General features: G+C 41.0%; 1 protein-coding gene across 6 annotated transcripts in view; it reads left to right on the forward strand.

Moving 5' to 3' along the window:
• Positions 1 to 13,604, forward strand: part of SMURF2 (SMAD specific E3 ubiquitin protein ligase 2) — a 60,035-nt gene that overhangs the window by 33,144 nt on the left and 13,287 nt on the right. For all 6 annotated transcript variants that reach the window (XR_005956691.1, XR_005956692.1, XR_005956694.1 and 3 more), the window contains exons 4-10: positions 3,116 to 3,249; positions 3,402 to 3,467; positions 7,103 to 7,187; positions 8,467 to 8,550; positions 9,705 to 9,907; positions 10,080 to 10,164; positions 12,108 to 12,266. Coding sequence is in view for 1 of the 6 variants with exons in the window: in XM_041485640.1 (XP_041341574.1) it covers positions 3,116 to 3,249; positions 3,402 to 3,467; positions 7,103 to 7,187; positions 8,467 to 8,550; positions 9,705 to 9,907; positions 10,080 to 10,164; positions 12,108 to 12,266 (816 nt within the window). In the remaining 5 variants the exon portion in view is untranslated. The remainder of the gene's footprint in view (positions 1 to 3,115; positions 3,250 to 3,401; positions 3,468 to 7,102; positions 7,188 to 8,466; positions 8,551 to 9,704; positions 9,908 to 10,079; positions 10,165 to 12,107; positions 12,267 to 13,604) is intronic.

Consider the following 13,604-nt stretch of genomic DNA (forward strand, 5'->3'; position numbering starts at 1 on the left):
AAACAGCCTTCAATTGCTGCACAGATGGGAAATGCCAGAAGGGAAGTGAATGAAGATGGCAGAGAAAAAATTGGGGTGCTATTTTTCATTCTGTCTCTTCACATCCTCTTCTCCCCAGTCTGAAAGCAGTTGGAGCAGCTCAAAGCAGAACACTGAGATTATATGAGAAAAAAAGTCAGAAATGGGAAAATGGAGAAAAAAACCCAAATAATTTGTCCAGGTCGTAAAAACAGTCTGTGTGACAGCATGGATTAGAAATAGGGAATTCCTAATAATTTGTCCAGGTCGTAAAAAGTCTGTGTGACAGCATGGATTAGAAATAGGGAATTCCTGGCTTCCAAACTTGAGTTCATACCTCGTGATGCTGAATTTTTCTCTCCTTCTGGAGGGAGTATGTCTGGCTTGTGATCAGGAAGAGGTGTGTTTTTTCAGGAATATCTTTTTCCACTTTCTTCAGTCCTCATTTCTTCAGTGAGGTGAACTCTTCAGGGAAGGTGTATGTAATGCCATGGGGATGAAAAGTCTCTTGATTCCAGACTTTACTCAGTGGTAGACAAAATAACAATTGTCCCCGTGTTCTAAATTTCTAAATTTTTATTTAAATAATTTAGAGGTTTCTAGTAAGGGATGAATTTGATTTTTTTTTCTTAGAAATGGAAGTGCTAAGAGTAGGGAAGTTAAAATTTCTGAACATGCAGTTCTTAATCAGAGTCTTAATTTTAAAGGTTCAGAAAATATGAAAGTCAACAAAATGTCTATGCAATTGAATTTCTATGTTTCCACTTCATTAATACTAATCCAGTTATCTCTGTTGAAGTACTGAAGCTGTGGAATAGATGTTGCTGATAGGATAGAGGAAAAAATAAATATAAGCTCCAAGAACTTTAATTAGAAGGAGGAAGAGAGTCATCCCACAAAATGGGGGGGTTCTGGTTTTTTGTTTGTGGTTTGGTTTGTTGCACTTCAGTTTTTGGAACATTCTTTTTTAATAAAAAATAAAATTCCTAGCTCAGGCTTTTATGTTGGAACTTTATTGCCAGATGATGTAAAACAAATGTAACTTATCCACCAAATGAATTGGAAATGTCAGCTTGTCCTACTGTCACTCTCTAAATACAACCATGGGTTTTTATGCCTGAAATGATGCAGAGATACAGATGAAATATTTTGCTGTAAAGCCAACTAGATGTTACTTAACTATTTATTTTCTTCCTTTATTAAAAAAAATAGACATTTTTCTTTGGAAAATGCAGCTTGTCTTGCTTATTTTCTTTTAAAGTGTGAACCAGCCCAGGTTTTTGAGTGCAAAAATGAAGAGTAGATTGTAGTAGAATGTGGAGTTCCCACCTGCTTGGTGTGGATGGTGACTGTTCATCCCAACCCTGAGAACCTCACCCTGAAACATTACAGGAATTCTTGGAAACTGTGTTGTGTATTCAGCTGTTCTACGTATTATTCAAACTGTTCTGTTATGAAATTGTGTTTAACCATATACCTTTGACTTTTTTAAAGCAACAAGGAAAACTGGAAAATTCAAGACAGGTCATGATAAGTCTTTATTTTTAAGTGCACCTAAACTGTTCTCATAAGAATTTATTTTAAGTACATAAAGCATTGTAGACTGCAACTGTGCACGTGATTACCCATCTTCATCTCGTTTCTTTATGCAAAATTGGCATTGTCAAGGTTGTAAGGCCAAAAATCTGACCTATATTATATAGTCAGTTTACTATTCAAAAAACTTCGGGGCTTTTTAGTGTGAAGTTTGTGTTTTGTTTGGGTTTGTTTTGTGTAAATGTGCAGTGGTTACTTTTATCCATGAGGTTTTTCTGTCTCCTACTTCTTGGGTCAGTTGCTGTCTGCAGGTGGGAAAAGAAGTTGTACAAGTTCTGCTTTTTGGAAAAAGAAAAATGGGAGAGATGTTAACCTGATCACAGCTGTAATTTTAAGCCATGCCAGTTAGTTCAATTATTTGGTTTGCCAACCTTGACAGTATCATTTCTATCTTTATGAAAATATTAAGATGTTTAAAAGCCAGTAAAGCCACAGTCAATGGGGAGATGCATTTAGACATTGGTTGATCAGTTTTCATTCAAAAACAAACAAAAAAGAAGCACTTGGAACTAAACTAAGGCCAGAATTTGTGGTCTGGGAAGAGAGAACTACAAGCAATTCTTGGGATCTAAGCCAAGATAGTTACAAATTCATTTCCCTCAACTTGAAAATAATTCAGTATTGGCAATCACTGATTTATCTTGAGTGTTTTGAAACTGTCCTCTGAAAGTTTTGAAAACAAAAACAAGCTCACAAAGTAATTGCCTGTGAAGAACAAAGCTTCAAACAAAAAAAGCAGAAATTAAACCGCCTGCAGTGTCCAGGTTTCCCCAAGGCAGTGCACACAGATCCAGCTTTGGCCAAGCATGTCCGTGGCACTGCTGTGAGGAGAGTCCCGAGCAGGAGGGGAGCGTGGCACATCCCAGCCAAGCCCTGTGTGGCCTGGTTGTGTGGCTGTAAGGTGTCATGTGTGTCCCAAGCATACGTGACTGAGGCTAAATCAGCCTCCCTGGGCTGGGGAGCTGCAGCTGTGTGGTGGCTTGGCCTGACACTGCTGGGTGCTGGGGCTCCCTGCATTCCTGGGGCTTGCAGGAGAACCCCGAAGAGCTCCTGGCTCCTGCCCCGCCCTGGGGCTGCTGTCCCTGCTCCTGCTGCCCCCACACACTGCTGGGATGCCATGAGCACTGTCCCCCTTGGGGCAGGCTGGGCTGGGGCTTGGGGCTGAGCATGTTTGTGGCTGCTCAGAGAGCTGTGGTGGAGGGCCAGCCTGCAGCCTGCTCGTGTTGCTGTTTGAGCAATTTAGGTTCATGTGAATGCCCCTTCCCAAATCAGGCTTTCAGAGCAGTTTGTATTCAAGTGAGCTCCTCCATGAGACATGCTTCTATTGAAGTACAGTGTACATCTTACCTGCAGATGACTTGCTCTCTCTTGCCATTACAGTGTGTGTTAAATTGTTAATGTAGTGGTTGATGATCTTTTCTTCCCCCAAGGTGGTTTCTGGTGCATCATCAAAGTGTGCAGTAAGTGCCACTGACAGTACTATTTGTTCCACGTTTTTCAGATACATTGGGAAGTCGGATTCAATAACGATCAGCGTGTGGAATCACAAGAAAATTCATAAAAAGCAGGGAGCTGGATTTCTGGGTTGTGTGAGACTTCTCTCAAACGCAATCAACCGCCTTAAAGACACTGGTTGTAAGTAAGATAAGGACAGGTTTCTTCTTTTCAGCCCAAGCTTGCATGCACAGGCTTTTGAAGAATGACACTTAATTGGGTTTTTGCTGGGTTTTTTAAAGCTTCCAGGTGGTTTAGTAGTTTGTGATGGTGTTTGTGCCCTCATTTTGTAGATCAGAGGTTGGATCTCTGCAAGCTTGGGCCAAATGACAATGATACTGTTAGAGGACAGATAGTAGGTGAGTAAAGGTTTTTATCTTTTAGTTCTCTTTTTATCTTTAGTTTCTATAGTAGCCATAGAAGTAACTTTTCCAGATGTCAGTTTTCTATATTGAATTCTCCTGTCTACTGCCAGAGCCATTTGGACCTCAGGCTAGCATTATTTAGGTAGAGAATTTTTAAAAACCCCAAACAACCAAAAAGCAAGCCAAAATGCTCAAACCACCTAAAAAAAACCCCCAAACTAAAATATTATAATAAATGTTGGGGAAAATAAGACCATAGGTTAAAAAAAAAAAAAAAAAGGAAAGTTTTTAATTTCACTGTAAAGAATGGTGGCAGTTTGAGTGTGAGCTGTCTCTGAAAAACTGACTACAAAATTCGTGGCCACTGAGAGCTCCAGCAAGGCTGTGCTTCCCTTAGGTTTTGGGGAAAACCTAAAAAGCATCTTGCTTATAAGCAAGTAAAATTGCTGTCTGGGATGACTTGATCAATTAATTTTGTGTTTTCATGGCTTATTAACAAGTCAACAACCTCAATAACTGTGCTTTGTCATTCTGTGAACTCATGAACTTTAAATAACTTCAGAATTAAAAAGTTTAGAAGCTGGCAAATTGAAAAGCAAGTATCTACAAAAACTTCATAAACATTCTCTTTTTGGTGCATTCTCAGTTCTTTGTTTGGTTCCTTCTATGTTCTCAGCACTTATAACAGGTCACGTAAGTCAAAAGTTGGTCAGGATAAGGAAGTTCTTTATTTATACAGCGAGATGTTAATGAGAATATTTGGACATGAGGAAAATAAAAGCGAATTTTTATGCTCAGTTTTATGTTCAATTCCCAGTTGAAATTATATCCAAACAGCACTTCTGTCAGCCAGGGAACACCTCTGAAATATTAGTCAGCAAATAAGTGTGTTTGTTTGCCTCCCTCTGTTTAATAACAGCTGTGACTTTACCTCTTGGTGTTGCTTTAATCGTCTGTCTCTGTCTGATCTCAAGTGCTTGCATTGAGATGAGAGTGTGGTGGCACAGGAGAGTGAATGATGGTAGAAATGTGGATTTGTAAGTGCATTGCTGACCCTTCAGGCTGTTCTCAATTAAATTTTCCACATGAGCTTGCACAGAAGAGTAAAGGATGAATCAGTCACTTCTCTGGGGTGTGTTTTGCTGTGGGTTTGGTTTGCTTGCTGGCTTTGCTCCAGTGTCCTGGTCCCCTGAGCATCCCTGTGTGTGCAGCTTTGTTTGTGGGTGCCCTTGGAGGGGAGGCTGAGCTGGGTGCACAGGAGAGCAGGTTCAGGGTGTGCTGGCAGCTCCACAGCTCAGAGCAGGGACTGTGCTCTCATGCTGCCCTCCAGAGTATGAACTCACATCCTGGTCAGCATCGCTGGGGAGTGCTGCCATTCATTAAAGGGGAAAAACACCAGCCCAGAAACCCCTCCCCAAAGCAGAAAGGGCTGGGAGGCCTGTGGCAAATGCATTGCAGTGTGCAATGGCAAAGAGACTTCAGAGAGAACTGGTCAGGGAGAAGTAGTCAGAACTAGTCAGCAGTGTGGGCACAGGCTGGACTCCAGGCTGGCTTTAGCTTTGTGCCTGTGAGAAGTGGTGCAGCCAAAGCAGCTCTGGCTCTCTTGGGATGCTGCTGGGGCTGCCCCTGACACCAGGAGCTGTTGGATCGTGCACTGAACCTACAGAAAACCACCTTGTCAGGTTACAGCAGAGACCCAGAGCAAATCTGAGTGTTCTGTTTTCTGTTGATGCCATCAGAAAGGTCAAGTTTACTCAGTCATTGTTCTGTTTTAATTTAATGCATCCTTGGTAAGATTCCAGAGACTCCTGTATTTTTTTATTTAAGTTGTCATTATTAATCTTCTTATATTTTAATCTTTCTTCACTAATACAACTTTATTGAGTGGATGAATGAGCCTGAGTAAAACTAGATAATTCCACTGCAGCTGTTAGATGGTAGAGAAATCTAGATTAAAAATAAGTAAAAGGCAGAATAAGTTACAAATATACTCTCAGTTCTTCCAATTATAAACTCTCTTAAATTAAGAGACCATGCAATATTGCAAACCCATATTAAAATATAATTGATGCCTTCAGTAGATTATAATCTTGCAAATGAAGTGCACAGTGGGTATGCCTTGGTACAGGGACCAAGGGGATCTTTATCTTAAATCCCTGGGTTGTCTTCAAAGAGAGGAAGAAAAGGGGGCATTTTCAGCGATGGATCCAGGGGCATCTGAATTGTGTCTTAATCTTGCAGCTCTTCTGTGCCACCACTTTATTTCTGATGTGGCAGTGCAGAAAAAAATAAGCCCTTACTTATTACAAAATGAAGCCGTGCACAAATTTTGCTCCTCACGTAGGCAAAGGAGAGGTAATTTCTTTTGTTTGTGTTAATTTCTGCCTGTGTGTTTTGCTTCCCAAACCTTGTCTACCCACAGTGGTGTGAATTGTAGTATGTGGGTTTGTGGCAGAATAAATACATCATGTGACATCCTGTTTGGTTGAAGTTAAAGGTGTCTTTCCCTCTGAAGTTGTCTTGTGATGTTAGAGTTCGTGGATGATGAGGGGTTAACATGGATTAGGAATGCAGCAGGTACTCCAGGGCTCCTTGGGTTGGTCTGTTGAGTTCTAAGCTTCAAAACATGTTGTTGAAAATTTGGGGACTCAGGCAAAATCTGTCAGTTCTGCTCCAGCTTTTTTAACTTTCTGATCTTTACAAGGGTTTGGTTGCATCCAGGTTAAGGTCTGTAAGATAATTTCACTGCATATAAATAGGACTCTTAAGACAGTTGTCCAGAGGTACATTAATGCCACCTCAAGAAATGTGGGCCCCAGCACGTATTTAGCTTTTTAAGCAATTGTTTTATTGTTAAAGGCGTAACAAAACATCAAAAAACCACCCCAACCCCACAGGAACACAAGTGTCATAAATTATCAGATTGGACACTTTTGAACTGTGATATTGGGAACAAAAGCAGTCTAAAAAAAAATCTCTGTTTTCATAATTGCAGTACAAAAGCTTCAGGCATAAATACCCATTACAGTGAATCATGTAAAAAAAAAAAATTAAAAGTGAAGCAGTTTTGGTGAGGGCAAGCAAGGGCTTTTCAGGCTGCTTTGTGTGAGTTACCTTGACTTCTTACTACTGGTGTTAGAAAGTAGCCAAAAAACCAAATCTGAAGTGCTTCTAGCAGTTACATTTTGCCTGGTTTTGTGTTTGTGTGTCTGTGTGTATGTTGGAACTCATGGGCATGCAAAATATATGAGAAAGAGTCAAAACCAGGGAGGAATTCCTTATTTTAGCTCTTCCTGTTCAGAGTTCTGCTGTTGCCCCTGTCCCAGCCGTGTGTGAGGTGGCACCCCAGTGCCACAGTTAAGTGTCACAGTCCACCTCAACACACAAAATTAATTGCAGTTTTACAGTTCACTTCCTTTTCTGCCTCAACATGCACTCATATTCCTTAAGCTGACTTTTTTAAGTAAGATGTAGAGAATTTCATGTATGAAAACAGAGTTGTGAGAAGGAAAAAATAACCCAAACATGTCTCAGCTTAGTCCTCCAAGTTGTACCAATTCTCTTTCAAATGTAACCACGATTTGCATTCAGATGCCACATCTTTAATAATTCTTTTATTATCCTAATAGTCAGTCTTCAGTCCAGAGACCGAATAGGCACAGGAGGACAAGTTGTGGATTGCAGTCGGTTATTCGATAACGATTTACCAGATGGGTAAGCTGACACCACTGTGATGTAAACACAAATACAGCTCATACAACAGACTTCTGTAATAGTGAGAACTCAGTGTGCAAATAAACTATTTTTGATCTTGCACTCAGAGTTCTGCAGTTCTGCATTCAGAGCAGGAGCTGAGCCAGCTGGGCTATGCAAGGCGGTTGATAGTTTGGCTGTTGTCTTATCTCCACTTGGAAAAGGGGAGGTGACATATGTAAAGAAATGCTTTGGAAAATAACTTGTCCAAGAAAACACATATTTCAGATTAAATCACAGGCAGCAAAGTGCCTTATGCATGCAGTAGTTTGTAGCAAGGAAGTGACCACACGGCCTGGCTGCCCTTCTTCAGCACCACACAGAGGTGTAGATCCACTGTGATAAACATGGATCACTTCTTCTTCGTGCACCTCTTAGGGAAGAAAACGTGACTGGAAAAGGTAATGCAGCCCAAGTTCTTGCTGTATTTGCCTTCCAAAAGTAGGGTCTAGGATTCTTGTTTGTCCCTGTGAGAGTTAATGACATCATTGTCACCTAGAACAGTTTTGCAAACACAGGAAAATACTCTGGTTTACGTTCTGGTGCTGTCAGCAACTTCTTCAGAGCAAACACAGACTTTCTGAATGTGATTCTTGGCAGGTAAAGACAGGAGAAAATGAATTTTCAGAGGATGAATTTTGGAATGCAAATCATCATCCTAGGCTGTAACAGCATTATTTTGTTCATTTGGAGTCCAGATAAGTCAAAACCATTTTTGAAAATGCTTCTAAACTTTCACTTCAGAATGTTCCTTGCATAAATATTGCTCACTTAATTGTGTAACTGCAAAATTTGCTGTACAGCCTCGTGTATTTCAGAGTGCAAATTTAATGATAATTAAAAAGTCACATTATTTGAAGCTGATTTTTTAATGAAAGCAAGTAGTGCATGAAGATGCTTTGAAAGCATTTGTTAGAGTCAGTGGTCAAAAGAAGTTAAATGCATTATTAAACATGTTTCCAAGAAGTTCCTTTATGTGGCTGTTTGAATTTAATTAGAATTCAAGCCATTATTGAATATGAAGGTGTGACATTGTTAATGATGTGCCTGGTTCCAAGGGAAGAATATGTTAAACCATTTCTGAGTTGAACTTTCAGTTGTTTTCTCTCTCCTCATTCAGCTAACATGATTCATAGCAGTGTAAGTCTTCCTGAGCTGGGCATTTCTGTTGGAAACGTTTTGTGCCCGGGTTTCCTGGAAATACCACTCAGTGCCTTATCTGTGCCTGTCTGACCTGCAGGTGGGAGGAGCGCAGGACGGCTTCTGGAAGGATCCAGTATTTAAACCACATCACACGGACAACTCAGTGGGAGCGACCCACACGGTGAGGAATTCCTTGGGACACTGTGGGGAGGATGGAGTTTGATTATTGAGTAGTTCCAAGTGGCTCTCACAGGGGGATTGGATTGCTCATTCCTCTGCTCAGTCACTCTGCACAAGCTGAATGCTTTCCTTCTTTAGCATCTTTCTCCTTCAGTCTGCCTAATATTTAACTCAGAAGATCTTTCTGACTCCTTTTTCCCCTGCCCTAGTCGTAACATCTTTGCTTTCTTGTAGAGATGCTGTGGTAGAGCTCTATAAATACAGACATTACATTTTTCAGAGTTCTTAAGGGGTGAAGAAATGAGTCCACGAGTAGCTGTCAGACGCTGCTCTGTGACCTTGTGACCCAGAACAGTTACAGCTGATTGCTGCAGAATGTGTTTGGAAATCATTGTGATCACTTTTTCTGATCACTGTAGATGTGTGTTGTGAAACTGTTCCTCAAGCCACTTTTACTGTTGCAGGCAGTGTCACTGCATTTTTATCAGAATCCTCTGCAGATTGTCTGTGTCGGCAGATGTTCTCTTCCATTCTCAATATAATTCTAGTCTCTGCATGGATATATTTCATTTTAAATAATCTGGACTGTTAACACTATCAGCTCTGATACATGTTTGCAGTTTGGGATTGAAAGGACTGAACAGCTTTTTGTTTTCCTATTTCTCTTTTTCCTGGTATGTTGAAATACCCTTTCTAAGTTCTAGACACAGTAGAAAAACAAATGCAAAATGTATAATTTGTGTTGAAGATTTCTTGTGACCTTGTCAATCCCCCTTTAACCCATTTAAAATACTTTTGAAAGCAGCATTGAGATACAAAATCACAGTGGTCAGTGTTGCTCTTATGAGCAACTGCTTTTATTCTTGCTTAGTCCCTTTTCACCCTCCTGCCCTAATAACATTCCTTAAAAGATAGAAGGAATAACAAAAGTTAGAAGGAATCACTTCCTCAGCCGCACGAAGGCAAGGTGAGAAAGTTTGGAGGTGAGGAGGTTCCTCTGGTGACTGTAGAACCTCACCAGAGCTTCCTGGAGCTTCCTGCTCCACTCGAGGTGTCCTGCTGGGCAGGTCGCTGAGGTGTCCCCAGAGCCCGGGGTGCAGCTGCCCCAGGTGTGCTGTGTGGCCACCAGCACTGAGGTTTCCCCGCTGTCCCCAGGCCAGCATCCGAGTACTCGAGCCCGGGCAGGCCCCTGAGCTGCTTGGTGGACGAGAACACTCCCATCAGCGGCACCAACGGCGCGTCCTGCGGGCAGGCGGCGGATCCGCGGCTGGCCGAGAGGAGGGTCCGCTCCCAGAGGCACAGGAACTACATGAGCAGGACACACCTGCACACTCCTCCCGACCTGCCTGAAGGATACGGTATGGAAATCAAAGGGGGTTACTTGTGGGGGGTCTCGGGAAACCGGGAAAATGGGTTGTGTCTTCATGTGTGGAAGATATTTTCGTTCCTTAGTTGAAGGAAATCAGTTTTTGTGAATCTTCATGCTGCATTTTTTGTTCTTACGTTTATTAATTTGTCTTGATTTCGCAGAGCAAAGGACAACTCAGCAAGGTCAGGTCTATTTTCTGCATACTCAAACTGGTGTCAGCACGTGGCACGATCCAAGAGTACCTAGGTAAGAAATTATGGGAGTACCTTTAATATTTCAAATCAAAATCATTTAAGCAGTGCTCTCCTCCAAGTTTTCTCTGGCTAATATTTCTGATTCTTGGCCCCTAATACATTATTTTAACACATCATTCATCAGAACAAATTAGTCTGTCTTCCCCAGTTCTTCAAGTTGGTATTGTAATGAAAAAATGGAAAACTAGGAAATAAATTACAGTAGTGTTTTGGAAACTGGAACAGTTCACTGATTCTAGATTTTGCATATGAATTAGAGCCAAGTCCAGATTTTAGTTCTCTGCAACATAATGAAACAAACAGTAGAATCTGAACACTTCCAAAAGAAGTTCCATCAAGATACTTTGGTGAAAACTGGGTTGGATTGAACAGTCAAACTGCTTTTCCTGTTGCAGTTATCTCAATACTTGGAAAAAACCAAATCCTAAGTATTTTAAATTCCGTGTCCTTATTTACACAATATACATGCACATACTGTTCATGAAAGTACATGTGATTATTGCTGTTGTGTTTGAAAGGAAAGGATGATAGTGGAAATTATTGGTAGCTTCTGATTGTCCTTTAAATAACCAAGAAATCCTGTTGTAAATTATAATAAATCCTGTTGTAAACACTTGCCTCCTAAAGTCCAGGAATGGTGGTGTGAGATTTGTGTGGTTTGAAATTGAATTTTGTTACTGTTTTTCTGTTGGAAGATTGTACCTTGCTTTGATGCAGCTTTGATGCACTGCCTGCAGAGCCGAGGCTGCAGCTGTGTAGGAAGTCAGTGACTTGTGTATTATGCAAAACTAGGCTCTAAAAAAAAATCATATGAAGATCTAATCCTTAAGTTTGGGGTGTGATAGTTCTGTGTGCAATCTAAGTCAGCAGTGCCCTGAGGTGTGGCAGCACAAACAGCAGGAGTGTCTCTGAGCACAAGAATTGTTTGCATGAGGGTAGAATTGATGTCATTTCTAAGGAATATTGTGTTTTTGAGGCTAATAGCCACAGTCATGTAGCCAGCAAAAGTAATCCCTGCAGTACACACCAGTGTGTTCCTGGGGAATAGCAGCAGTTCAATCCCAGAGCTTGTTTCCATGTTTCCATAAGCGGCTCCTCAAGTCTTTGGAATCCCTGCAGACTGCACCTTTTAAGGCATTCTGTCCCTTGGCTCTTCCCTCCCTCAGCTCCTATGATTTTGGGAGAGCTGAACACCTTTGGGAAGAGCTGCACTGGACAGTCTGAGGTGTGAATTGCATCCATGAATAATCAGTGTATATTTTTGGAGACCAGCATTTGTTTTCAGTGAGGCTCTGGAATGATTTGCATCTTCCTAATTTCAGCAGAATTTTTCTTGAGACCCTATTGAGCCACCTCTGCATTGCTCAGGGCAGAGCTGAGTCATTGTTCATCTACTCCTTCATTTGAAATAGTTGGTTAGAGCTGTTTGCTCCCCACAAGCTCATGGGCTTCTGGGGCAAAGCAGCCAGTGCCATACACATCCCATGTGTAATTCTTCGTGGAAAGTCTAACTCTTCAGAAATACAGTTTTGTTTTGTACGAGTTTCTAAAGTGTGATTCACAGCTCCTTACGTGACTAATGTTGTTTTAAAAAATGTTTTCTGTCAGAATTGGTGCAGAACTGCAATTCCATTTTGACAAATAAGGCAATGGTCTTTATTTTTGTTTGAAGCCTTTATTAATTTAACAGCTGAAGTTAGTTTGTAAAATGAGGGCTATTTGATAAGAACTTTTTTCCCCACGGCATGTGTTCTGGGGCGTGTGTTTTTGCTGTGGTGGGCTTGTACCTTGGGAGCAGAGATTCCAGCTGAACAGATCAGGTTTCTGAAACAATACATTTTCTGAGACTTCATGGAATTGTTCTGTTACATTTACGCTTGTTTGGCTCGGAGGCCAATTGCTGAGGTATTTTTCATTTTATATTTGTTTTCACAGGGATCTTAGCAACATCAATTGTGAAGAGCTTGGTCCACTGCCTCCTGGATGGGAGATCCGAAATACAGCAACAGGCAGGGTTTATTTTGTTGACCATAACAACAGAACGACGCAGTTCACGGACCCGCGGCTCTCCGCAAACCTGCACTTGGTGCTCAAGTGAGTCTGGAGCCTGGCTTTGGATCGGGATGCACTCCTCCGTTCCGGGAGGCTTTAAGGAGTAACTCTTTGACACAGCACCAACTTACTCTGCTTCACGGCAAAGATGAGCTTGAAAAAAGTCTGCAGGAGCACTTAGGCAGGAATGTGGCTGTTGTGATGCACAGGGGGAGGGAAGCAAGCGCTGTCTGGTGGGAAAGATTGGCCCATAGATTTTTTTTTTTTTTCCCTAACAGCAAGAGAGACACTTTGTTTTCTTTATATTTCATTCTATTTTCAGTTATGAAGAGCTTGTTTTAAAATAAGAAGTTACGTGTGAGCCAGTGGTGTGAAATACTGATGAGTTAGGAAAGGGTGCACAAGTGCCCAGCTCTTCTCCTGCAGTAAAGGAGAAATAACTCAGCTCCTGCCTTCAGTTTTAGTGTAGGACTAGTTGATATGTTCTCAAAATACGGCCCCAATAATTTAACTCAGTTATCTTACAAAAAGGATAAAATAGGAACCACATTTTTTCTGCCTTCGTGTTTTGATATAATAATTTCATCTCACAGTTTTAAAATGAGAAGGGGAAACTTAAAAGAATTCTGGCTCGTGTTTTATTCCCTAGGCACTCATTACACACTGGGGATTTTCTACTAAAAATGGAAACCAAAAAGCAAACAAATATTTCTTTTTTCTCTCTTATATTTTTTTTCTCTCAGACGGCTTGTCCGCGGTACCTGGGAGTTTGATTCTATTGTTCCTCCTGCTAATACCTTTTTAATACTCTTGGGAAACACCTGTAAAGTATTGAGTAGGTGTTAAGTGGAAGAAACAATGAAGAGTTGGTTAGACGGCAGGCCAGGCAGCCCTGGGTGAGGAGTCAGTAGGAGGAATAGTCCTGAAAGGAAGTGAATCATTGGGAAGAAAAGCTGAAGGGAAGAATAAAGGGAACAAGCACCGAAAAGACAAAGCTGAGGAATGGAAAGTCATATCCGGGAGACAGCATGTCTTTTATACATTACACAAAAGCTGTCTAGCCTCTACCCAATATACACTTGAACTTCACACCCCGAGAGAGAGGAGCCTAAATACAGAAAATATGTATTTTGTTTACAGAAATCATTGGTTTTATATGTGTATGTTGCAGGACTTTAGTAAGCTGCCATCATCCAGATACTTCAGGTGCTTTTTTTTTTTTTTTTAGTTTAAAACAAATCAGTACTCATTTTAGCTGAATTGAAATTGGTGGTTTGACAATAAAATGATCTTGAAAAAATCGGCAGTGAAGGAGCATGTTCATGTTTGAAACACAGAAAAGTTCCTAAAATCAATTCAGATTTAGGTATTTTACTTCAA

This window comes from Pyrgilauda ruficollis, unplaced genomic scaffold, assembly GCF_017590135.1.
Source record: "Pyrgilauda ruficollis isolate IOZ18807 unplaced genomic scaffold, ASM1759013v1 scaffold72, whole genome shotgun sequence".
NCBI lineage: Eukaryota > Metazoa > Chordata > Aves > Passeriformes > Passeridae > Pyrgilauda > Pyrgilauda ruficollis.